The 27,309-nt window shown below is 45.1% G+C and overlaps 1 protein-coding gene across 1 annotated transcript in view; it reads right to left on the minus strand.

Moving 5' to 3' along the window:
* The window catches only part of ATP10D (ATPase phospholipid transporting 10D (putative)), a 67,299-nt gene that overhangs the window by 14,542 nt on the left and 25,448 nt on the right, over positions 1-27,309 (minus strand). The window contains exons 6-17 of the mRNA XM_081875653.1: positions 26,897-26,982; positions 25,279-25,385; positions 23,727-23,858; positions 21,884-21,999; positions 19,078-19,330; positions 16,610-16,824; positions 15,232-15,414; positions 11,238-11,829; positions 10,272-10,378; positions 6,141-6,267; positions 3,389-3,573; positions 259-556 (exon numbers count right to left, since the gene is read on the minus strand). Coding sequence (XP_081731779.1) covers positions 259-556; positions 3,389-3,573; positions 6,141-6,267; positions 10,272-10,378; positions 11,238-11,829; positions 15,232-15,414; positions 16,610-16,824; positions 19,078-19,330; positions 21,884-21,999; positions 23,727-23,858; positions 25,279-25,385; positions 26,897-26,982 — 2,401 coding nt within the window. The remainder of the gene's footprint in view (positions 1-258; positions 557-3,388; positions 3,574-6,140; positions 6,268-10,271; positions 10,379-11,237; positions 11,830-15,231; positions 15,415-16,609; positions 16,825-19,077; positions 19,331-21,883; positions 22,000-23,726; positions 23,859-25,278; positions 25,386-26,896; positions 26,983-27,309) is intronic.

The following is a 27,309-nucleotide window of genomic DNA, read 5'->3' on the forward strand; positions in this document are numbered from 1 at the left end:
CATTTGCCTGCTGGTCCGCTCTGGTTTGTGTCAATAGTTATCCCAAGGAAAATCTAAGGAACGTACCTTTAATGCAGATGTGGGGATCCCGTGGTCCTCCAGCTGTTGCTGGATTACAACTCATATCAACCCCAGCCAGCATGGCCAATGGTCAGGGATGATGGAGATCAGATATCCCCCATCCCTGCTTTACAGTGAAATCAAAGGTGATGCTGTATAGCATATATGCTGCTCCCTTGCAAGAGAGAGATGACTCACCTACAGCCAATGTCATCACCTTCAGTTCCTTTCGGATCTTTGCCACCACTCGGCTCTTCTGCAGAGGGGTAGCTCGGCAGCAGATGACAGCCCGTACACGTGTTGTGAGCTGCAGGAACTTGCTCGCCACACTGTCGTGCAAGGCAAATTCTAATGTTGCTCCATCTATAACTAGGGCCGCAGTGAAATGTGGAATTTGAGCAACCGATGAGGTTGGGATTCTCAAATGGTTTGCCTCATAGCTTTCTTTCCACTTGATGTCTTCCAAAATCTTGTCCATCTTCAACGAACAGGAATCCTGGTTGGGAAAAGGGCATTGGTAGGTTTTATCTGTATTTTTGGTTTCTATGGAAGCCGCCCAGAGTGGCTGGGTTGGCCCAGCCAGATGGACGGGGTATAAATAATAAATTATTATTATTATTATTATTATTATTATTATTATTATTATTATTATTATTTGACATTGCAGTTCTTTTTTATTATTATCTAGGATCAGATTATTTTTTATATTATTATTATTATTATTATTATTATTATTATTATTATCTAGGATCAGATTCTTTTAAGTACGTATTAAAGCTTCGCTTTACAAGTCACATCTCAATGACTGTTAACAGCTTGTCAGCTATAGATGTATCTTGAGTGCATTCATTAATGAAAATGATTCGCCATTTTTAATTCTGCAAAAGATCTGCAAGGCCATGATAGGGAAAGCCTTCTTCACAAAGATTCTGGGCCAGTTTGGATATTACCATAAACCGGTTTATGATGGAAGGGGGAATAAGCCAAAGGAATGACTCTCAATCACAGCCATGAGATCAGAAGCTTTCACTTCCATTTTTGATTTAACTGCAATATGTCCAAACCCTATACTGTAGTCTACCTTAACTATGGTTTGTGGAAAGGAGCCAACTTCAGAACCCATGCCTTGAACTTGGCTTGTTTCAAACATATTTTAAGACACTGTTTGTCAGGTTCAGATGAAGCAACAATATGGTTAATTAAAATGGAAACAAAGGTTTCTGTTCTTTTCATGTTTGCAGCAGGAATGCATTTAAAATTCTGAGGCTCACTGTGGCTTGCTCCTGTTGCAATAAACCATGGCTTAGACAAAGCAGCTCACTGTCACGTGAGCAAGGGTTCGTTAAATGCTTAAGAAATGAGCCACACACAGAGTTTACATTTAGCTAGGGGCAGGAATCCAATGGCTGAAGGAAACACTGGAAAGAGATATATCTTGCAATGTGTTTTTTTAAAAATCTGATTAATGGAAGGGGCTATATTATTAAATCGTGATCCATATGCATGTGAGTAGTTAGTTTTATTATTTAGTTAAAGAAATAAAATAAACCCATCTTACATAATTCAGCTAAAATAAATGGGATCTGCAGAAGTGCAAGGGAAATTTCTGAGAGTTTATAGACACATGGCTCACTAAAATGAATGGGAGCTGTACATGAAGTTGTGTGCTGCTTTCTCAATAATACACAGGGGGTTTGAACTGAAAGGACCTCCCCCCCCCAAAAAAAAATCATAATTAAATATAACCATGCTTTAGTTGAGATTCTTGCATGGCAGGGGGTTGGACTAGATCATTATTGAGATTCTTTCCAACTCTACAATTCTATGATTCTATGAATGTGCAATTAAAAGAAATATAACACCGTCTAGACAACATTTTTACTGTGATTAGTTCATTAGTCTTCAAGTGAGTCATCTGTGAAAACAAAGGCCTTAATTTCTAACAAACAAAATACCCATTCCTGCCATCATACAATATTCTTTTCAACCTGTTGGCTTTTTTTTTACGGCAAAGCATTCTCTGTCCCAATTTTTAAGCAATCTTTAACAAGTTATGGCTAGGATTAGTACTGGATAACGTGAATAAAGATATTTCCATCACATAAAAGGGATCTGGCTTCCCATTTGAAAACACTGACTATTTTTAAGAGAGAACACAAAAACACCAAGATTTTTTCTGCATTAGGAAATGTAAGTAGATTAACTTTCTGGAATGCTGCATGTAATACCATTTTAATGAGATAATTCTTAGCACATTAATGGTAATCAAACACGGCTGCAGGGAGATACGACAAAGAGCAACTTGCAAAAACTGAACTTGTTCTAATTTCCAAGACAAAGCTCCTAGTCCGACATCCGTAGAGCTAGTGTAGTTTAGCATTTAGCCCTTGGAAGCATTTTAACAACGTTTTACAGTGTGTCAACTTTCTGCACAAGGCGGAAGGACAAATGAATTGGTGGGCTGTATTTAAATAATTAACTGCCACTTATGCTTCTGTTCAGGAGTACAATTGTACAAAGCCTTACAGCTTAGACACTCACATTTAAGATAAAATCCTGAATTTATAAAGGTCATCCTACAAAAAACTGCAGTTTTTAGACACGAAGGGAACCGTGACACACTGCCAACACCCCAGCTGCGCAGACCAGTGTGAAGCCATTGGCCAAAAAGGAAAGGAGGAGGAGCAGCAGCAGTGGTGCGAGATGGGAAAGACAACTGCATGATGAATTACCGTATTTTTCGCCCTATAGGATGCACTTTTTCCCCTCTAAAAATGAAGGGGAAATGTGTGTGCGTCCTATGGAGCGAATGCAGGCTTTTGCTGAAGCCTGGAGAGCGAGAGGGGTCGGTGCGCACCGACCGCTCTCGCTCTCCAGGCTTCGTGCACCTCTCCGCAAGCGGCAGAAGCCCAGCGCTGGACTCCCACGGCTTGCAGAGAGCTGCCTGCATGCTGAAGCCTGCGTGCGCTGAGCTCAGTGCGTCCAGGCTTCGCGCACCTCTCCGCAAGCAGCGGGAGCCCGGCGCTGGGCTCCCACGGCTTGCAGAGAGCTGACTGTTCTGGGGGCTGGGGTTGGGGGAAGCTCGGGCTTCCCCCGCCCCAGCCCCGCGCCTAGGGGGAAAATAATTGTTTCCCCTTTATTTCCCCCCCAAAAAAACTAGGTGTGCCTTATGGGACGGTGCGTCCTATAGGGCGAAAAATACGGTAGCCCAAAGCAAAAACCGGAAGAGGTCTGGTGGGTAAGTTTGCTGCTGCTGTCTTTTCTGGCCCTGCGGTCATAAAGCAATGCAAACAGTTCCAGCTACAGAAAAACCAAATGCCACACGCACCAGGCGATCAGACTGCAGGATGAAGATGAAATCACTCGGCGCCAGTAATCTACAGGAATGTGCGATGTTGATGGCTGTCTCACTTTTATCGCCAGTCAGCATCCAGATTTTAATTCCTGCTTTTCGGAGCGCCTCTATGGTTTCTGGAACACCTTCCTGCAATCGGTCTTCAATCCCAGTGGCACCTGCAAAGCAGCAAGCAGTGGGATTAGGTCAAACTGCACTGTTCTGTACTGGCTGCCAATTAGTTTCCAGGCCCAATTCAAAGTGCAGGTCCTGATCTATATATTTTTTTTTTTATAAAATATTTATTAAGATTTTGCATAACAAAACAAGTGTCACAATAAAAAAAAGATAAGAAAGACAATCAAAAACAATATAGTCCAAAACCAAAAGTAGGAAAAAATAATAAAGACAATAAAAAAACAAACGAAAAACAGAGAAAAAATAAAAATCTAATTTCTTGCTTACTATCTTTATCGCCCTCTTTCCTGACTTCCTCACATCTCCCTTTTCTGTGTTCCCCTTTACACAATCAAGTTCAGCAGTTCCTTACCCTCTTTCCAATCTTATTCAATATTATACATTTCAACTTATTATGCCTTTGGTTTCCTTTCCTTTTAAAACCATTTATCACATGTTCTTTATAACTTAATCCCTTATATCATTTGTTTAGTTTCGGCATAATAATAATCTGGTCCTACTCTTTTTTTCTTGAAACATTTTTACATATTTCTTTTTAGTGCAGGTCCTGATCTATAAAGCCTTACAAGGTTCAGGACCTCAATATCTTAACGGGCTGCGACTCCCCATACAAACTGATCTGGGCCCTGCGCTTGTCATCTGAGGCCCTTCTCTGTGCCCCCTCCCCCAAGAGGTTTGGAGGATGGCAACACAATAATGGGCCTTTTCTGTGGTGGCTCCCCATCTGTAGAATGCTCTCTCCCCAGAGAGGCTCACCTGGAGCCATAATTACACATATTTAGGCAAAAACATTGCTCTTTACCCAGGCCCTTGGCCATTCAATAATGTATGGCCTGCTAAATGCGTGGGAGAGGACTGTTATTATTTTATTATTATGTTGAAGTTTTATTGTGTTTTTAATATTTTGTTAGAAGCCGTGCAGAGTTGTTGGTGAAATTCAACCAGATGGGCTGGGTATAAATAATATCTTCTCCTCCTCCTCCTCCTTCCTCTCCTTCCTCTTCTCCTTCTGTCTACCATTAGGCTCTGTATTATGTTTTTATTATTATGCTACATAAATTATGTTCTTAATTTTGTACCCTGCCCTGGGATTTTTAGATAATGGACAGGATATAAATCGAATCAATAACAATAGCATAAAATAATTAAAAAATGCAATTAAGTGTAAATACTACTCAGCAGTTGGGAGCGGCAACATATAAAGCTGAGAAATGCCAAGTTTCTCCTAAGCAAAAATATGCTGAGATTTAAGGTTCATAATTTTTTTACAAGTGGGATTGCAAAAGACTTATTACCATTCCAATTGCCAACGGTTTCCAGGCAAAGTGGCTACAATTCCCAACTCCTAACATGAGGTAAATGATGAGGAATCCGCTTATGTGCCGATTCGCAACCTAACACATTTTACATGTGATAGAATTTCCCAAAATGTTTGAGAAATCAGGAGAAATAATATGGAACCAGGATGAGTTTGTGGTGCCTTGGTCTGAACCGTAAAGGATACGGAATAGTTTCTCTAACAGAATCAAAGACTATGTAATCATGTATCCTAAGAGCAACCTCAGTTTCTTTGAGTGCTGGTCCTTATGTGGGCAACGTGGCCCACCTTATGTGGGCAAGGTGGAAGTAATAAAAACAACCTTTACTGGGGGAAAAATCGCTCGGGATGGAATTTCTCCAACCCTACCGAATCAGCTGGATGAGTACTGAGTACCCTCAGATACCAGCTGAGGGTAAAAATTGGGTGGTAAGAGGGGAAATGGAATGCAATGTTTGGAATCCTGATCAGAAGCACTCCCTGCAGAGGCCTTCCCCTTTCAGCACAGGGGGAATTTTGTGGTATCTGATAGCCCCTGGGATGCCCTCCCAGGCAGGGCCAGCCCAACCATTAGACAGTGTGAAGCCACAGCCTCAGGTGGCAGAAACCCACAAGGAGGCACCCATCAGCGCTGATTTCTGGAGAAGTTTTGCTGGCAATCAGTGGTGGCACAGCGGCACTTTCGCCTCCAGTGAATGCTCCCAGGAGCCACCAGATTGTACCTAAGTCATCTACTCTTCATTCTCAAAAATTTATGCTCCTCCTTCCGAACTCCATTAAGCAGCAAAAGACATGTTTAGATTAGTTTTGCAACTTCAGGGAATTTAAGTGATACGGGGATACAGTCCAACACAAATGTTAAGCATGTTCAAGCCCACTGGGCTAAGTGCATTTGATGGAGCTGCATTCATTGATAAGGTTTGAGCCTATACAGTGGCTCCTACAGTGGTACCTCAGGTTAAGTACTTAATTTGTTCCGGAGGTCCGTTCTTAACCTGAAATTGTTCGTAACCTGAAGCACCAATTTAGTTAATGGGGTCTCCTGCTGCCGCCGCACCACCGGAGCACGATTTCTGTTCTCATCCTGAAGCAAAGTTATTAACCTGAAGCAATATTTCTGGGTTAGCGGAGTCTGTAACCTGAAGTGTATATAACCTGAAGCATATGTAACCGGAGGTACCACTGTATATTTAGGAGTTTAGCAAAACAACCATCTTCTTCCCAACTCACCAAGCAGTGTTAATTTGTTCTCAAGCTTCTGCATTGACTCAAGGAGCATATCGTCCCGGCACTCTATGTTGTGTTCTGCGGCATAATATCCTTTTAACCATTCGTTGTATTCCTCATCAGTCAACACCTGCAGAATCAGCAAAGAGCCGACATCACCGTACTGATCAACGTCATGCAAATAAAGCCATTTTAAAATAATAAAGAATTCACAGCATTCATCTCTCTAAAGCAAATTATATATCCAGATATATTTTTTTAAGAGTCCCTTTGACTATTTGCAAGCGGTCTTTGGCTAACACAATGTGTGACAGAAGGAGAGGTGTGAAAATTATACCAATAGTTGTGGGGGGGGGGGGAGATAAGGGCTAGAGCAAGAAGACAGCATCATTTGGCACAAGGTGGGAGGCGAAAACTTGCCATCCACTTGCAGAAGCACCAAATAATAATAAAAAATAATAATAAAATTTTATTTATATCCCACCCTCCCCAGCCAAAGCCAGGCTCAGAGTGGCTAACTACAGTAAAAGTAACACAGTTTACATAAAATCACAATCAATTAATTGAAATACATTCTAAAATCAATTCAGAATCAAATTAATGGCAACCATTGGGCTAGAGTTCTATGAGGATTACCAAAGGAGCGGGTCAGACTGTGCCCTGGCCAAAGGCCTGGTGGAACAGCTATGTCTTGCAGAACCTGTGGAAAGATGTCAAGTCCCGCAGGGCCCTAGTCTCTTGTGACAGAGCGTTCTACCAGATCGGGGCCGCAGCCGAAAAAGCCCTGGCTCTAGTTGAGGCCAGCCTAACCTCCCTGTGGCCCCAGACCTCCAAGATGTTTTTGTTTGAAGACCGTAAGGTCCTCCGTGGGACATATAGTGGTGCCCCGCAAGACGAACGCCTCGCAAGACGGAAAACCCGCAAGACAAAAGGGTTTTCCGTTTTGGAGGCGCTTCGCAAAACGAATTTCCCTATGGGCTTCCTTCGCAAGACGAAAGCCCATAGGGAAATCTCCGGGACAGCGGGGAAGCGCAGCGTGTCTTCCCCACTGTCCTCGGACCTCCTCCGAAGGCTGGCGGTGGGGCGGAGAGACCTCCTCCCGCCGCCAGCCTTGGGATGGCTGTTCCGAAGGCTGGCGGTGGGGCGGAGAGACCTCCTCCCGCCGCCAGCCTTCGGAAGGCTCCTCTGAAGGCTGGCGGTGGGGCGGTGAGACCTCCTCCCGCCGCCAGACTTGGGATGGCTGCTCCGAAGACTGGCGGTGGGGCGGAGAGACCTCCTCCCGCCGCCAGCCTTGCGATGGCAGTTCCGAAGGCTGGCGGTGGGGCGGAGAGACCTCCTCCCGCCGCCAGCCTTCGGAAGGCTCCTCTGAAGGCTGGCGGTGGGGCGGTGAGACCTCCTCCCGCCGCCAGACTTGGGATGGCTGCTCCGAAGACTGGCGGTGGGGCGGAGAGACCTCCTCCCGCCGCCAGCCTTGCGATGGCTGCTCCGAAGGCTGGCGGTGGGGCGGAGAGACCTCCTCCCGCCGCCAGCCTTCGGAAGGCTGCTCCAAAGGCTGGCGGTGGGGCGGAGAGACCTCCTCCCGCCGCCAGCCTTCGGAAGGCTGCTCCGAAGGCTGGCGGTGGGGTGGAGAGACCTCCTCCCGCCGCCAGCCTTGGGATGGCTGCTCCGAAGGCTGGCGGAGGGAGGAGGTCTCTCCGCCCCACCGCCAGCCTTTGGAAGGCTGTTCCGAAGGCTGGTGGCGGGAGGAGGTCTCTCCGCCCCACCGCCAGCCTTCGGAAGGCTGCTCCGAAGGCTGGCAGTGGGGCGGAGAGACCTTCTCCCCGCGCCAGCCTTCGGATGGCTGTCCTGAAGACTTGCGGTGGGAGGAGGGTTTTCCTTCCCACCGCCAACTTTCAGAATGCTGTTCTGAATGTTGGCGTGGGGAGGAAAAACCCTCCTCCCACCGCAAGCCCGGGAACAGAGGAGAAGCGCTGCGCGCCTTCCCCTCTGTTCCCGTACCTGTCCTGAAGGCTTGCGGTGGGGAGAAAAGCCCTTCTCCGCACCGCCAGCCTGGCAAGCGGTCTCCATAGGAACACATTAATTGATTTTCAATGCATTCCTATGGGAAACCGTGCTTCGCAAGACGAAAAACTCGCAAGAAGAAAAAACTTGCGGAACGAATTAATTTCGTCTTGCGAGGCACCACTGTACCAGGAGAGGCAGTCCTGTAGGTATGAGGGTCCTAGGCTGTATAGGGCTTTAAAGGTTAAAACCAGCACCTTAAACCTGATCCTGTACTCTACCGGGAGCCAGTGCAGCTGGTATAGAGCCGGGTGAATGTGATCCCGCAGCGAGGACCCCGTAAGGAGTCTCGCCACGGCATTCTGCACCCGCTGTAGTTTCTGGGTCAGTCTCAAGGGCAGCCCCATGTAGAGCAAGTTACAATAATCAAGTCTGGAGGTGACACCAGAGCCAACTCTTTCCTTCCTTCCTTCCTTCCTTCCTTCCTTCCTTCCTTCCTTCCTTCCTTCCGCCTTGTCACTCTGAGCTCCTAGACTGGCCAGCTGGCAGTCAATGCACCCATCCCTGCTTTTTTATGTGTTTTCTGAACTGCACTCAACAAAGACAGTGGCCTTTGCTGCTTTCTCCCTCGCAGCACCATGTACTGGCTGAATTATTTCAGGTTGGATATAAACTGAGTGTATGCCTAGCAATGATACATGCACACCAAATTTACAGTATTTTGGAGGTGGCCCCGTGTCACTTACATAACTACCAAGCTCAGTACAGTGGTGCCCCGCAAGACGAATGCCTCGCAAGACAAAAAACTCGCTAGACGAAAGGGTTTTCCGTTTTTCGAGGCGCTTCGCAAGACGAATTTCCCTATGGGCTTGCTTTGCAAGATGAAAACGTCTTGCGAGTTTTTTCCCTCCCCCCTTTTCTCTAAGCCGCTAATAGCCGCTAATAGCGCTAATCCGCTAATAGGGGTGCTTTGCAAGATGAAAAAACCGCAAGACGAAGAGACTCGCGGAACGAATTAATTTCGTCTTGCGAGGCACCACTGTATTTGAGAGAATGGGGGTGCTGCAAGAATTAAAACATTACTTCATTTAAAGGGAATAACAGAGTGTGTTACAGTGGGGCTGGCTACAGAACTATACGACTGAGACAGGCATCTTCCACTATTACAACAAACCCCCCAAATCAGTCAAGTTCCCTATTTTTTTGTTTCTCGAAGTGAGTTTTTTTCTGGCACAGCACTGCTTGACAAATGCAATTTATGTCAAACCAAGGTTTTGAGAGCAAAATCCTGGGGACCGTTCAAGCTATGTAACCTCCTATCCTCCACTGCCATCTATTGAAAGTAAAATAACAGGCTTAAAATAACAACAAATCCCTCCTAAAAACTTCCAATATTGATACTAAAAAATAGCTAAAGAAAGTCCTGACACGTGCATGCAGTTTACTCGTTCATTTAAATGTTGGGGGTGGCTTCATTTAACCATCCCTTTGTAGAAAAAGAACTTGCCCTTCCTCTGAAATCAGTTTGTGATGGGAAACCATGTGGCCAGACCATATCCATATGCTTTCAACTGTGGTTTGGACACAGATCATGGAGAGGTATGTTTGAAAATTCTAAATATTGCATATATAATCTGCTGACCAGTGCTTTGACTATGTTCTAAACCGAGAAAAAGGTGCCCCCACCCAACTGGGCAAGCCTAAACCCCAGATCTGCTGGCTAAGAGTTAGGAAGAAACAGAGGGGCTTCTCCATCAGCAGAGAAGAGTTTCAAAGGACCACAGCAATTGTGGAGCCTTCCGCTTCACCCGCAGTTAGCTATGAAGGTATAGATGGCAGGTCTCTGGAAGCAGCAGCTGATCCTCCACCCAGTTTAGGAATGCGCTGTAAAATAAATAGCACCCTATTCTTTCAAGAACAGAAAAAACAGAATCGCAGAATTGTAGAGTTGGGAGGGATCGCGAGTGTCATCTAGCCCAATTCCCTGCAATGCAGGAATCTCAACACAATGGCCCCCCATCCAATCTGAAGCCCCACCAGACCCTGCTTAGCTTTGCAAACGTGCTCGCGGTTTTATTGCTGGCACCGAGGTTTTGCCAATTCTGTACCGTTAACCATTAAGAGAAATATCACCTTCATAGCTACACAGAGAGTGCGCAGTCCTTGGGCAGCATAATCATCCAAATGCATCTGAGTTCTCTCCTTAATTCTTTGCATCTGCGCGTCAATCTTTTTAATACCTGAGATTGGAAGATAATGAAAAGCAGGAAATGTTAAATGCTCAACATAGGGGTCATCTATGTAAAAGGATCAAATTCCTGAGGGTGGGCAGCGGTGGGGAGCTATGTAAAATATTCTGAGTGGGATCCTGAGATATAATAGGGGAATCAATTTTGACAGGTGTTACTCGTGCAATCTATGGAGTCCAGTGCCCTGGGGCCCAGTTATGCTAAAATGTACCAAAATATTGTTTGCATTTTTGTGGTGACCAACGGTAAATAAACTCGACTGACTGGCCCTTGCATTTCATAGACTTTCAAAGACCTAAAGGCTTATGCTTATTTGGTTTTATGTTTTCTATTTGGTTTCTCATATTGTTCAATGTCCCGTATAGACTATATTAAAGAGTTTATATTGATACTGCATTGTTGTACTTGGTCATCGTGTTGCCTTGGATATTAGTGGCCCTTGCATTCGGCAGGTCTTCTGCCTGGCGGTGGAGATACCTTGAACATGAACGTGGTTTTCCTACAGCAAGGCAGCAGCTCATGTAAAATGTAGTGGCACAACTATTCCCTAGGGTACAATATCTCCATCAGAATACACCATGGCTAGAGGCCCAAGTGACCTCAGTTGTTAAGAATGCCTTTTACCACCCTTAGTTTGTAAGACCATTAAGGGCATTGAGATAGCCTGACCACTGTTGTCCATGCACTGGCAGCCTCTAGATGGAATTGACACAACACTCCATTGGCTATTTCTCAGATTACGTACATCACTAGCCAGACTCTTGAGGTTTATGAAACATCTGAACTAGAGGTTAAAGGCTTCTGTGTTTGCCAGTGTTTATTAGAAAGCTGACTAGGGCATCCGCCATACCTGTTGGGTCTTTCTCCAGCAAATCCATCATGACAGAGTCTGCTCCTTTGGTGTACACGACGATGTGGTTCAAAATGGGGTGCCTCACGACAATGGACATCCGTTTGCGGACGGAGTCGAAAGGCAAGATGTGTAGCAGCTGAAACGTTAACAGTCCCAAAGGTTCCAAGTGTACCGTCACCAGCTCAGGACTCCTGGACTGCAAACGGCACTGGTAAGCTCTGGCAGCATAAACCAAGGCCGCTTCGTCAGGGCTTTCTGCTTCATAGAACAGATCGCCTTCAGGAGATGACCCAGCCCTGGTTTCGGGTGCCAATTCTTTTGATCTACTCGAGGTCTCCGTTTGGTCGTGCCCTGAAAGTATGGAGCTGGTTGGGCTTCCAGACGAAGAGCTTTGATTCGAAAGAGATGACGGAAACTTCACACGGAAAATGGACAGCTTCTGTGAACGCAAGCTTTCAGACTCTGATTCAGCTATACCTGAGCTTCGAGCAGAGGTGGGGCTTATTTTTCGGGCAGATAACTTATGGAAAATTTGCTTCAGGTCCATAAAGTGTGAAGTGGGAACTCGGTTTTTGGGAGTCCATCGCCTCTGTAAAAACAGGAATAATAATAATAATAATAAATCAGCAGCCACAAAGGATACAATCCAAAGGCCTGTACACAAAACAGACAAGCAAAGCCTCTGTATTATAGCCAACACCTTTTAACATGTTGAAACCAGATCCTAAGCTCCCTTAGAAAAGAAATAAAAATTTAAGACTCCTATATGTTGAAGTATTGTTCTAAGAAAGATATACTTTACATTTTTATTCTAAGCATATTGGCATATGTATGAATGGGAAAAGAAAAGAGTAGTACAAATAATGATACATTTGGAGAATGCAAGGATAAATGTGGAGATAAAGATTTAAAGAAGTAGAATTGTGGCAGAGGGAAGCTGCAAGTGGGTAGGTGAAGTACTATACAAGAAGTATATTTGTTTTCAATGTTTTTGAACTGGGTTTTTTTCCAATTTCATTTTTTCTTTTCTGTTGATGCTCTGCTTTTGCTGTATTATTTAAATAATAATAAAAAAAAAGGTTTAAGACTCCCTGAGGAGAAAGACCCTAAAGTTTCTGAGATGATTGACAGCCCTATGGCTCTTACAGTTTAAAGTCTGAAAGCAGTAGAAAAATATATATAAGTCTGAAAGCAGAGAGAAAGAACAGAGGAAAAGAATGAACAGGAGAGACGAGGGCTGAATACAAGCATTTTTACTTTATGTATCTTAAGACTTTATTTTATAAAAATGACTTGTGGCACTAAAATGACTAAATGACTTATGACATAAGCTTTTGTGGACTAAAGTCCACTTCATCAAATGCACAAAGTGTGATCTTCAGTTGCAGAAGAAATCGGATCGCAATTTGCGTGAATTTAACTTGTGGGATTTCAACTTTATGCTCTTGGCAGCCAGAGTCTGGTTGGAATCCCACAAATTAAATGCACAGAAGGCAGAGAGCTTAAAAGGCTCATTGCCTTGCTTGCCGGACTATGGGAGGCTCTCACAAGATTTCGGAGGGCCTCACGAGATCTCGCACTGACTCCAAGAAGGTAAGATAGCTTTTGTGGGAGCAATTCCAGGGGGTTGTTTTGAGTAAACGCAATTTTGGCTTTACACATTGCCACCTGCAGTATAGGGGAGGGCAGAATTGAAAGCAGTGAGCTGAGGGGACTGAACTGTAAAAAGTATAAACAGTGACTATTTAGTTAGTACTGAAACAGACACCAAATCAGCACAGCAACTCTTTGCAACAGCAGAGGAGGTTTCTGTGGCCTTTTAAAGGCCTCAACAGCCTATTATTCTGACTTACCTGGTCCAGTATATAAAAGTCACTCTATATCAGAGGTTCCCAAACTTATCTGGCCTACCGCCCCCTTTTCAGAATAAAAAATTACTCAGCACACCCCTGGAAATCTACCTTCTTAAAGCGGACAAACAGAAAGATCCAGTGACAAATTTGCATTCTTTTATGTATCTATATTTCTACCTATGTCCTACAACTGGGTATCACCCACTTTGGGAACAACAAAAAAGATCCACATTGGTTCTCATCTAATTTTTACTAGCTGATGTCAGGCTCCAGGGAATCGGATCCCTCCCATGGTGGGAAGCCAAGAATCAGCTAAACAAGAAGAGTTCTTACCAAAACTTTCATTCAATATTCACAGAGAGAGAGACAGAAATGCCATCTCTCATGGGTAATGACATTGCTCTGAGTAAAGTCCCACCCCTCTTTATCTGTCCTATTATACATCATCCCTACATTGGCTGATCTATGCTTTCTGCCTCTGAGCTTTCTGTTCTCCTACTCTCAACGCCTGCCAGGTGCTGGGAGGGGGTGGGTTGGGGTATGGAATGCTTTCCAGAGACACCAAGTCTGTCAGCTGTCTCTCCCCTGGTGCTTCTTCTTCTTCTCCCCTCTGCAGCCTCTGAACTGTGCCCTTCTGCAAGCCACTGTTCTAAATCTATACTGTCCTCCTGTTCTCGGAAAGGTTCAGGAGAAGGGGGTGGCGGTCCCCACCGTTCCTCCTCAGTCCAGCCCCTTACATCTGCACACTATGCATAAACTCACCAGACCACAAAGCACCACCTCTTAAAGCCAGAGGTGCTCAGTCTGTGACTCTCGAGACGCTGGGGGATTTCAACTCCCATCAGTCCCAGTCAGCATGGTGAGGGAAGATGGGAGCTGGACTCAGGCAACATCTGGAGGGCCACAGGTTCCCCATCCCTGCCCCAAGGAAACATGAGAAGCCAACGGTCATCATTTATAAATGACGGCTCGTCTCCCCTCAGTGTAACCAAGGCTGCAAGGCACTAAACAGAGTTATTACTATTCAATAGCCAGGCTGAGGTGTGCTGCAGAGCATCTCTGTGTGCAGGCAGCTGGTTGCCAGCTCCATCTGGTACATGGGGTGACACCCTGTCTGCCTGTGCACTGTCTCGCCAGAGTGGTACATGATCTGGTTATCTCTTGCTTGGACTACTGCAAGGTGCTCCATGTGGGGCTACCTTTGAAGGTGACTCAGAAACTACAAGTAATGCGGCTGCCAGACTGGGAGTGGCTGCCGGGACCATATAACCCTGGTCCTAATGGATCTTCATTGGCTCCCAGTACATTTCCGGACAATTCAAATTGTTTGAAGCCCTAAACAGTTTTGGCCCTGCACACTTGAAGGAGCGTCTCCACCCCCATCATTCAGGCCCAGACACTGAAGTTTAGCTCCCAGGGCCTTCTGGAGGTTCCCTCACTGTGAGAAGTGAGGTTACAGGGAGCCAGGCATAGGGCCTTCTCGGTAGTGGCACCTGCCCTGTGGAACACCCTTCCGTCAGATGTCAAAGAAATAAACAACTATCTGCCTTTTAGAAGACATCTGAAGGCAGCCCTGTAGAGGGAAGTTTTTAATGTTTGGTGTCTTACTGTGTGTTAATTTGCATTATATATTCTGTGTCCAGGGCAGCTATCTACCAGCTCCATCTGGAACGCAGGCTGAGACCCTACCTGCCCGCAGACTGTCTCGCCAGAGTGGTACATGCTCTAGTTATCTCCTGCTTGGACTACTGCAATGCACTCTACATGGGGCTACCTTTGTAGATGACCCGGAAACTACAACTAATCCAGAATGTGGCAGCAAGACTGGTGACTGAGAGTGGCTGCCCAGGCAGAGGGCCTTCTCGGTAGTGGCACCCGCCCTGTGGAACGCCCTCTCATCAGATGTCAAGGAAATAAACAACTATCTGACTTTTGGAAGACATCTGAAAGCAGCCCTGTTTAGGGAAGTTTTTAATGTTTGATCTTTTATCGTGTTTTTAATATTTGTTGGGAGCTGCCCAGAGCGGCTGGGGAAACCCAGCCAGATGGGCGGGGTATAAATAATAATTACTACACACACACACACACACACACACACACAAGCACCAGAAGCACCTCTAGTTTCTCCCCTGCCTTACCTTTCGCTGTGGTTGATCAGGCGTTGAAACAACGACAGTGTTGCAAATCGACAGAGCGATGAAGAATTCAGCGATGTACACTATCTCTGGGGTTAGTCCTACCGTCTCAGATATTGTATAGGATTTGAAAGTGATCTTCCTCAACTTCCTTTCAAGGAGTTCATCTGGCACAACATCAGTCTCCTTGTTGGTCAAGCAAAAACAAGGACGGTAAGGTTCTCGTCAAAATTATCTTCCCCCCTCCCCCAAAGGTCATACAGCAATGAGCCCACGCTGCTGGAAGACCCAGCTTTTCAGAAATTCATTCATAACTCAAGTGCGCAGGCCAGTTCTCCAGCATCTCACAACCGTACAACAACAAAAATGCAAATCCGTACATTGCTACAACAGCAATCAAGTACTAAATTGTTTCAAAACATGACAAGGCAATCCGACAAATAACTAAATTTCATCAAATGACATTTTAAAGTCATCAGAAAACCAATGATCAATCATTAAAACATAGCAAGTAGTGATAAATATAATGAACATTCCAATGTAACTGCATGCCAATGGAGACCGAGGCTGAAAGGCTCGAAGATCTCCCTGCAGAAAAATCATTACTTGCGGCAGATGGATTGCTTAGAAGCGTTTTGTGAAACAGCCACTGCCAGGTCACTTTTGGACTGTGAGAACTGCATAGATATGTAAAGGACCCCTGGGTGGTTAAGTCCAGTCAAAGGCAACTATGGGGTTGCGGTGCTCATCTTGCTTTCAGGCCGAGGGAGCCAGTGTTTGTCCACAGACAGCTTTCCGGGTCATGTGGCCAGCATGACTAAACCACTTCTGGTGTAACGGGACACCGCGGCGGAAACCAGAGCACACAGAAACGCCATTTACCTTTCCACCACAGCGGTATTTATTATCTACTTGCACTAGTGTGCTTTCGAACTGCTAGGCGGGCAGGAGCTGGGACAGAACAACTGGAGCTCACCCCGTCATGGGGATTCGAACCGCCAACCTTCTGATCGGCAAGCCCCAGAGCCAGGGTAGGCAACCTAAGGGCTGTGGGCCGGATGCAGCCCAATCGCCTTCTCAATCTGGCCCGTGGATGGTCCGGGAATCAGCATGTTTTTACATGAATAAAATGTGTCCTTTTATTTCAAAGGCATCTCTGGGTTATTTGTGGGGCATAGGAATTCGTTCATTCCCCCCCCCCAAAAAAAATAGTCCGGCCCACCACATGGACCGCCCCTCAGTTGAAAAAGGTTGCTGCCCCTGCCCCGGAGGCTCAGTAGTTTAGGCCACAGCACCACCCATGTCCCTGCATAGATATGTATGAATAGGTCAGCCAGACGCCCCCACACAAGTCCCGCATAGGCTCAAGGAACACACTTACAATTGGGCTGCTGAAGGCCATTTGTGTCGTGCGTGATATACTAGTTCGCAAGGCGGAGGTGGAGCTAAACAAGCGGCTCAAAGACTTTGTGCTCTGGAAATAACCAGATTTGCAGGTGGAAAACCTTGACGGACGCTTCAAAGAGGAATATGAAGCGCGTATTCCTTCTTCATCTTCTTCATCATCATAATCTAGGTATGATTCTAGCCTCTTAGCTAGACAGACAGAGAGAAAGAGATCACCCGCATGATTCTTTAAAGTAAAATAATGAATCTATGACTGGTCCCATATTCTCAACCCAAGGAATTCAATGTATTTATTAGTTATACCCCCACCTTTCCTGCATCACGGAGCCTAAGGTGGTACGAAATAAACAAATACAGCCATTATGAGCAGCAGCTATGTGCCGCACGCCACCTGCCGCTGGTCTTTGTATTATGACCTTCGAGATACTCACCTGAACCCCCATTTTAGCAGTCCCAAGTCAACAGCAAAAGCAAAAGCAAGGAATTCCTTGTCCTTGTGGACTTCCTCCCATGAATCGTACAGTTGTACCTTGGTTTTCCAACAGCTTATTTCTTGAACATTTTGGCTCCCGAACACCGCAAACCCAGGTGTGAGTGTTCTGGTTTTCGAACGTTTTTTGGAAGCCGAACATCTGACGCAGCTTCCGGCTGTGTGCAGGAAGCTTCTGCAGCCAATCGGAAGCCGTGCCTTGGTTTTCGAACGTTTCTGGAAGTCAAACAGACTTCCGGAATGGATTCCGTTCAAGAACCAAGGTACGACTGTATTTGGCATTTGACATGGGGAGGGGGGAGTCAAAACTCAGATCTACAATCAAAGATCCTCTTCTATTTACCAAGGTACAGGATTACGAAGAGCTGCAAAACAACAAAAACAGTGACTTCCCACCTCTATTTTTTTCTTTCATAGCGGTCAGAAATATTCTGATGTGATCATAATATTCAGGGGTTGGGTTTTTTAGCAGGAACTCAAGGGAATGGAGTTTCCTTCCCTTTTAGAAATTAAATAATTGTTTTGTTGTTGTTGTGGGATGGGGGGCTGGAACGGATATACACCCAACGCCAGAGCCAAAACAACAACAACAATTTTATTATTTAACCCCACCCATCTGGCAGGGTTTCCTCAACCACTCTGGGCAGCTTCCAACATATATAAAAACACAAAATCCATTTATATCTGTAATCCGTACAGTTGTGGCCATTTCTAATCCAGATCAATGTCTGCTTGAGTTTATTAATCACATATTACATTTATAATGATAATAATAATATTTTTTATTTATACCCCGCCCTTCCTGGTTCAGAAAACGGTGGAGGATAATCTGACTTCCTTAGGGCCCGGGACCTCTATTATTATTCATGGACCTTAAGGTCCTCTGTGGGGAATACCAGGAGAGGCGATCCCGTAAATACGAGGGCCCTAAGCCACAAAGGGCTTAGCCACTGCCCAGGGTGGGGTGGGAAGGCACTGTAGATGGGTCTGCAATAAACAAACAAACAAACAAACAAACAAACTTCATAGTGAGTTCCCCCACCTTTTTCTCCAGAAAAAAGCACTGATAATATTTATATGATATGTGCTTGAATCTTCAACAATGCCATCTTTTGCTGCATGCATTTCCTAGCAGTATTACTGAAACGTGTACACAAAGCTTTCCAGAGTTAAATTTCCGGCATTTGTTTGTTTGATTTCAAACAATTTCCCAATGTGCCACTGGAGGGCATCGCCGTCTTCCTAAATGAACAGCCTCAGATACACCGGCCAGTTTACATGGGGACTGCGCAGTGAGTCATCCTCCGTTGTCATGGATTTGGTTTGTGATTTCATGCAGATTTAGGCCTTGCTGCTTGAAAGGGCAAACTTCTTCAATGATCACTGCAGAGCTAGACTGATTTATAAGGTACATCTAGTACATGAACAAGCACAGCTTAATTTACCCAATACAAACCTTACTGATAAATATGTATATATATGATTGAATGGATGAAAACCTGCAGTATGCATGTTTACAGTTTCGTTTCTATGGTTCCATCCTTATCAAGGTTTTATGAATTTCCTTAGCATGCACAGGGCCCCACGGCAAAGCAGTGTGAGCCTACACGGGATAAAAAGGCATACGCCTCATTTTTAAGAATTTTGTGTTTACAGACCCAACATGCCTGTCGCTTTCTAGTGCATCCTTTTATACAGACTACAAGTAATGAACACAGAACATGAAAAAGTGGACTAAAAAGAGGACTATTAAAGAGATGCCATGGGGCCTATATTAAGATGCTTGTCACTGGCTCCCAATACGTTTCTGAGCACAATTCAAAGTGTTGGCGCTGACCATTAAAGCCCTAAATGGCCTCGGCCCAGTATACCTGAAGGAACACCCCCACCCCCATCGAATACCACTGAGGTCCAGCTCCTGGTACAAAAGCAGCTTTCTCCTGCAGCCTTACCGTTCTCTTCATGACCATATTCCATCCCCGCAATGCTGCATCTTCGGAAAACCATTTTGTTCTCAGTGAGGGTTCCGGTCTTATCAGAGAAAACGTACTCAATCTGCCCAAGGTCTTCAGCTATATTCAGCGATCCGCACCGGATCCCGGTGTCCGTCGGTTCATGGTACAAATCAAGATCATTCCGGATAAAATAGATTTGCCCCAATTTGACAAATTCAATGGAGACATAAAGAGAAATCGGGATCAAAACCTGTCAAGGCAAGAAGCGGATTTAGTATGGCTTGCTCATGAGGACAGATCCTGCCCTCAACTGCACCAGAAAACGAACCCGAAATCCTAATATGAGGGGGTAAGGTTGATCCGATAGGGATCACAGAGACTTAGCGGAATGAGACTCACATCTGGAGTCGGCTAGCGGAAGGGTGTATCTTGCTAAAAATCAACAGAACAGACAGTATGGCGTTATCAAAAATAAGTCACCTTAGACCAACCACATCTGCTGTTTCGATAGTTACTTGTCTGGCAGACTGTGAGAATGCCGTGGGCATAGTGTATCTTGATTTCAGCAAATTATTTGAGAAAGTCTGTCATGGGATTGCCAAGATTAATGTTAGGTTAACTCACAGCTGGTTGAACAACTGCACCCAACTACTGCTTGTTAACAGCACTACATTAACTTGGATAAAGGTCCCAAGTGAAGTGCCACAGGGTTCTATAAGTGACTTGGAAAAGGATGTAATATAATAATAATAATAATAATAATAATAATAATAATAATAATAAATTTTATTTATACCCCGCCCTCCCCAGCCAAGACCGGGCTCAGGGCGGCTAACACCAGGTATAAAAATAATTGATCGAAATACAACTTAAAAACAAGATTAAAATGCAACATTAAAATGCAGCCTCATTGCAGTAGAGACTCAAATCAAAAACTTTTTGGGGGATGAAAACGTCAAGTCTTCACCAAGGCCAACTATCCAGACTGGTCCTACATGGGCCAGAAAAAAGCCAGGCAAGTCCCCAAATAGGAGTTCCATCACAGAAGGAGAAAGGAAAAAGGAAAGAGGGGGAGGGGATCAAGTTGATTCCAAGCCAAAGGCCAGGCGGAACAACTCTGTCTTACAGGCCCTGCGGAAAGAAATCAGATCCTACAGATGTTTATCAGATCCTGTAGCCAGATGTTTATCAAATATGCAGCTGATACAAAGCTGGGACAACCAGCTTGGCAGTAGACAGAACCAAGATTAAAATCTGAACTCAAGACTGTTACCCAACTATGATGCAGGTGTCTCCCCACTAATGCATGGGTTACGTTCACAAGTCGTGCATGTAGACGTGAAATCACATACAGTGGGGAACACTGTCTAAAAAGCCTGTAAACATAATCAAAACCTCTGGGAACCCTTAAAAAACACTATTAAAAATGAGCCTGAAAGGTTGGTGCAAATGCTCCTGGATTGGTAGTTGGTTTTTCTGCTCTTTTCAGGTCGTTTTTGCCCTTTTTTGCAGTTAAAATAGATTGATTCAATTATTTCCCGGCACTGCACATATATGCGCGGGAGTCGAACGCACGTAAGCGAGGAGACCTCTGTATATGCAAAGTCCTGAATTTAGCTACAAAAGAACAACGAAAACAAGTAGAGAATGTATAAAAGATCTAGGCCAGGGATTACCAGTGGCGTAGCGTGGGGGGTGCAGGGGGGGCCGGCCGCACCGGGCGCAACATCTGGGGTTAGGGCAAATCCACGGGTTAGGGGGCGCAAATCCACGGGTTAGGGGGCGCAAATTACTTGCCTTGCCCCGGGTGCTGACAACCCACGCTACGCCACTGGGGATTACCATTGTGGTGTCATCCAGCTGTTGTCGACTATGAAACTTATAGGTGATACAGCCATCATTCCTGCCCATTGGCCATGCTGCCTATGACCAACAGCAGCTGTAGTCCACAACATCCCAAGGGCAGCCCATTGGCTAATCCTGATCTAAGTATCTCAGCTGATCCTAAGTTGACCATGAGCCACCCGTATAACGTAAGTGCTGAAAAAACAATACAGTGGTGCCCCGCAAGACGAACGCCTCGCAAGACGGAAAACCCGCAAGACGAAAGGGTTTTCCGTTTTGGAGGCGCTTCGCAAAACGAATTTCCCTATGGGCTTGCTTCGCAAGACAAAAATGTCTTGCGAGTTCCTGCGGGATTTTTTTTCCTCCCCCCCCCTTTCCTAAGCCCTAAGCCGCTTATCAGCTGATCCGCTGATAAGCCGCTTATCAGCTAATCCGCTAAAAGCCGCTAAACCGCTAATAGCGCTAATCCGCTAAGCTGTCAATGGGCTTGCTTCGCAAGACGAAAAAACCGCTATACGAAGAGCCTCACGGAACGGATTAATTTCATCTTGCGAGGCACCACTGTAATCCAATTTCTGGCTGCTTTTCCAGAAGCACAGGGCCCAGATCATAAGAGGCAGTGGGTCCGTTCTATTTATAATTATTATTATTTCTGTACTTTTCAGTTGCATCTGTAGGTCTCTAGGTTCAGTGCACCACATTTTAAGAAGGGCACGGAGAAACAAGGGGGCGTCCAGAGGGTTGGATGGCCATATGTCAGAGAAGTTGTACCTTGCATTACAGATCCTGCACTGAGCAGAGGGGCTGAACTAGATAAGCTCCAATGTCCCTTCCACGGTTCTACAATTCTTTTTAAAAAAGAAGAAAGCTCTGGAACACACCTACTAAATTCAAGTTACTTTGGCTTTCTGGTACGGTAGTATTAAAGAAAGCAGCACCAACCAAACCACAAACTTACCTGCAATAAAATTATCATTGTCCAGAACATAAAAAATGCTCCCATTGCTGGAGCAATTTGCTTTCCGCTACTATAGAGAGGTGGGTCTGGATGGGCACCTAGCCAAAACCCGTGACCTTTTTAAAAAGAAGATAAAGAATCCATTAACAAAATCAAAACTATGAATGGCTCTGCGTTCCAAGGCAGTGACCAGAGTAGTACAGGCTTCCCCAACCTGGTGCCTCCTCCTGATGTTTTGGACAACTCTCATCAGGCCCTGCTGATCTGGAGGGCACTAGGTTGGAGAATACAGACAACAAAGTTATCAATCAGCTTCTAAAATGCCCTGGCCTTTATATTTTAAAAATCATCTAAAAAATAAGCTGATGAAGGTTGCAATCCCAGTCGTGGCCGACTCTGGGGTTGCTGCGCTCATCTCGCTTTATTGGCCAAGGGAGCCGGTGTACAGCTTCCGGGTCATGTGGCTAGCATGACTAAGCCGCTTCTGGCGAACCAGAGCAGCGCACAGAAACGCCATTTACCTTCCCGCCGGAGCGGTAACTATTTATCTACTTGAACTTTGATGCGCTTTCGAACTGCTAGGTGGGGAGGAGCAGGGACCGAGCAACGGGAGCTCACACCATCGCGGGGATTTGAACTGCCAACCTTCTGATCGGCAAGTCCTAAGCTCTGTGGTTTAGACCACAGCGCCACCTGCGTCCCCCAATCCTATACATGCTCCCTTGTTAAAAAAAACCTCACTAGATTCAGCATGACTTTTTTTCCTGAGCAAAAATGCCTCAGAGCACAGGGTACTATTAACTTGCTATACTTTCAGAAACCTATAACACATTCAGATGCTGTGCATTTAAAGCAAACATCCCCCCCAAAAAAAAGAATCATGGGAATTGTAGTTTACCCCTTCACATAGCTATGGTTCCTGGCACCCTTAATGAACTACAGCTCCCAGGGTTCTTTGGGGCAGAGCCATGCGCTTTAAATATACGATGCGGGTGAAAAATCATGGAAGGCTTGTGCTATTCACTTTATTTATACACCAGCAGAACAATAAAATAAGTATTCAAGATTTCAAAGCAGCTGCAGCTATATTTATATCATCTGATGCCTGGTGATAGCAGGAATCAAACCTGGGAGCTTCTACAGGCAAAACATGTGCTCTATGTTACGATGGCAAATGAAGCCAGTGATAGTTTCATAGCAGCCCCATCTGCATTATACATTGAAAGCCGAATCAGGCATTCAGCAAAGAACCCTGGGAACCGTAGTTTGTTAAAGGTGATATGAGAGTTGTTAGGAGACCCTTATTCCCCTCACACAGCTGATTTCCTAGAGGTCCCTGGGAAGAGGGACTGGCTGTAAAGCCACTCTTGAGAACTGAAGTTGGGAACAGGGGCCTCCTAACAACTCTCAGGACCTTTAGCAAACTACAGTTCCCAGGATTCTTTGGGGGAAATCCGTGACTGTTAAAAGCGGTACAAGACTACTTCCAATGTATGGCACAGATACAGCCACTGTAAATCATACAACTAAAAGCGGCGTTTCAGAATAGCGCTCTCCATAAATGGGAGTCAAATAGAGGCCACTTAGGATGCAGATCGAACCCCTATTGTCCCATCTGCAGTGTTGAAATAAGAATCGGTTGCCAGTCTGGTCAACTTCCGTGCATGGAATCCCAGTGGGGAGAGACGCCATTTTGCTTTTCACCTCAGGCAACGTAAGGTCTTGGGACCCAAAAATAAAAATGCTAAACTCCATTAGAAAAACCCTTAAAACATAGAGTCCTAAAGAGACGTATAGAGAGAGAATATCCTATTTGTAGAGTAGATCTTAACTCTTCACTTACCCACGGCCCCTATAGAGCACATCACAACTAGAAGCAGAACACACCAGATGATGTCTTTGTTTACGCTCTTCTCTAGCTTACTTCGCTTGTACCGAAGCCCTGTGTTGTTTAACATTGCCTTGGTTTCGTGACCTTTCGACAACACAAAACACGTTGGAGCTTTTAATGCAAACTGAAACAGTTAAAACTGCACCCTGCCGGGGCCAAGGATAGACACTGGTTGTTATAACTTTTGCAAAGTTTGGCACCCGAGTCCCATGATGCTTACTAGATACAAATGGCCGCTTGGACTGGAGAAGGGTGGAGGAAATCCCAAGGGCCAAAATTCCCTACTTGGACGCTTGATGGTAGCTACGCTGAGTCAGCATATAGCCAGCCAGGCAGAAATCAAAGCTGCAGAAGGCCTGTGCTAGCTTAAGGAAGTAGTTTGAGTTAAATAATGGGCTGGCGAGGAAGTTGTTTCTGCAGCCAGTCACACTGTGCCACCTGCGCCAGACTGAGTCCTTGGGCTTTCCAGTTGCCCATCGCTACTCCCATTTGACCAAGAAGTAAAACCAAAACCAAAACCTGGATGCTATGCAAATAGGGGCAGGCTCTGTTCCCAGTGGCTCCTTGGAAAGAGGGCATTATTGTTTATGGTGCCCTAGTTGTCAAACACACACACTCTATCTCTCCAGAGAAGCTAGCCTAGAGCCTAAGACATTAACATCTGTTACATGCCTGGCAAAATCCTTTTTATTTCCCAAGGATTAACAACTTTGCAATTGTTGTTTTTTTAACCCACTATGATAAAATGATAGCACTGTGTTTTTTATTGCTGTAAACTGTTTTATGGCTATGAAATGCCCAGGACATTTTGAACTGGAGGAAGGCACAGGAATGTTTTAAATATTGATCTTTATATAAAGAATTCTGTGGAACAACCAGGAGGAGGGGAAATTGATGTGAGGAGATACTGATTTTAGGAGCCTTTGCTATTTATTGAACCTCCCTTCCAACCTTCACTTGGCATCATAATGGATTAATCCTCTATATTTAACAGTTACACCCCTAGAATAGACTTTATCGCACGAAGTATTAGGCTGCACCCAACCAAATCCTTAGAGCGTTATTTTTATTATTACTTATTCTTTATTAAAATTGTGTCCCACCCTTCATCTGTAGATCATGGGGCAGTTTACGACATACAATTACAATATGAAAATCATACAACACATAGCAAAAATAAGAATGTTGACAAACCAATAATCCACCCTCCCATTTAAAAAGGGCATCAGATATCAATCAGCCCCAAGGCCTGGAAGAAGAGGAACATTTTTGCCTGGTGCCTAAAGATATGTAATGAAGGCACTGGCCGAACCTCCCTGGGGAGATCATTCCACAGGAGTAGAATCCCTTGAAATTCATTGGCATAAATTAGCTGTGTCTATCATTTCAATGGGTTTACTCTGAGTAACAATGGGGGACAACCCTTTGTGTTTGCCAGGGATGGCAATGAACGACTTCATTTCTCAGGCCCTGCAAACCAGTGACATCTAGCCAGGGCACTGACCTGCATACACCACAATGCCAACAACAACTGTTGTATTTCTGATGGTGCATCCTCTCATCAGCAAGTTGTCCTTGCTCAGGCCCACTCGTTCATTATCTGGGTGCTCCCTGTAAAGACAAATCCAGCTCAAGATGCACTCATGTTCACAAAGGCTCCGCAAATACTGCCAACACCCATGGACAAGACATTCAAAAGGATATATCCTAGAGCACTCTTTGACAACCTGGTGCCCTCTAGATGCTGTTGGGCTGCACTAGCTAGGACTGATGGGACTTGCAGTCCAACCTGTGTCCGAAATTAGCCAGACACCAGACACAGTTTGCATTCAACCACTTGCAACCAAGTGCCTGGGTGCTAGGACATTGCCACCATCTGGGGATCATTGGATCTAGACTGTTTTCATCGACTAATATGCCACCTTGTAGAATTCTATCAGCTATATTTTATCTGCACAAACGGAATGAATTTCTGGAACCAAATGGCTTTTTCTGTGCAGCCTGAGCAGGAGCAGAGACCTTTAAGATAAAGAGGTCATAATACAACAAAATATATGTGCACTGTCCCAGGATCAAGTGACTTTCCTTCTTTCAGTTCTCAAAGCTGTTAACCCAGTTCAAGGTTGCCATCTGAACTAGAACCAGAAGTTTAACGGAGAATCAATCGCAGTCAGCCCATCATTTGAAAAACAAGACTTTAGAGCTGTCTTGCCCTAAAACAGCAACTAAATATTCCGCTTTTGTGACTGCAACCTTGGCTTCAGGAGCCATTTGTTGCCTAGATTATATATCTGATTTTCAACGAATTTGGAAGACACCAGGTTTGTGAAGGCTGTCCTAGAGCATCTCGCCTGCATTGAAAACATCTCCAAGTGAGGAGGCTTGGTGTGTTTGGGCTAGTGATTGAGAGGAAAGCTTGACAAGGGCACTTTCAGTGCAATCCCTCATTGGTGTTTGAATTGTAATACAGTGGTACCTTGGTTCTCAAACGTAATCCGTTCCAGAAGTCCGTTCGCCTTCTAAAACATTCAAAAACCAAGACGTGGCTTCCGATTGATGCAGGCGCCCTGGAAACAATAGCTGACAACTGCATTGACCGTTTGGCTTCCGAAAAACATTCCAAAACACTTACTTCCGGGTTTTCAGCGTTCGGAAATGTTTGAGTACCAAGGTGTTTGAGAACCAAGGTTCCGCTGTAAATCAAATTCATTGGCATACGATGTCAGGCTGTAATGCAAATACTTTGATAATGTAGCCTAATAACGTAAAGTTGCTAATAAGCTTTCCAACTTCAAGCTGGGAGCTTCCCTTTACTCTGAAGCCGAGGGCTTTCCATGGGATCAAGAGCTTGCATAGCTGGCAAACAAGATTTGCCAGGAAACCACTTTGACAAAGGAGTGAAGGCCCAAAAATGTGTCTGTGAAGGCAATCTGCTGTCAAGTCACATCCCATAACCATTTGTGCCTCCCATCCCAGTCCCTTCTGCGAGGGGAATAATCAATAGCCAGTAAGTGGCTAGGTATGGCCTGGAGACTGCTAGCTGCTGCTCTTCACTTTAATACGAGTGCTATAATATTTTATCAAGCAGAGAGAGCAGACAGAGCTTACCCCAAATTACTTACATAAACCCCCGGAACCTGGTAAGATCATTGTTTGGCGCCTCACACTCTATCCTGCTTGCGAAATTTTCCGGATCAACTTCAGTTTCCTAGATACAAATTGGGGGGGGGGGGGGGAGAGAAGGGGGAAAATGGAGCTCAAACGTGGGATGCAGAAACTTCGTTAAAGTAATGAATTATTGCATCAGTTCTTTGCATGTCTATCTACGCTGGTTGGCATGACAACCTGAGGTAAAAATCCAGGTACAGTACTGCTAAATCTAGATTCTCAGAGAACTGAGCAGGTTCACAGGAAGGCCTGCTTTCCTGCTTATTGGGTGCAAGAAAAAGTAAAACCCACTCTGAGGTGACTGAGAAGAGTCTCTTGAATGGCTGAAAAAAGGACAGAAGTTGCTGGTACAGACCTCTGCCCAAGA

Source organism: Podarcis erhardii (genome assembly GCF_964252035.2).
Source record: "Podarcis erhardii genome assembly, chromosome: 9".
NCBI classification, from domain to species: Eukaryota; Metazoa; Chordata; class Lepidosauria; order Squamata; family Lacertidae; genus Podarcis; species Podarcis erhardii.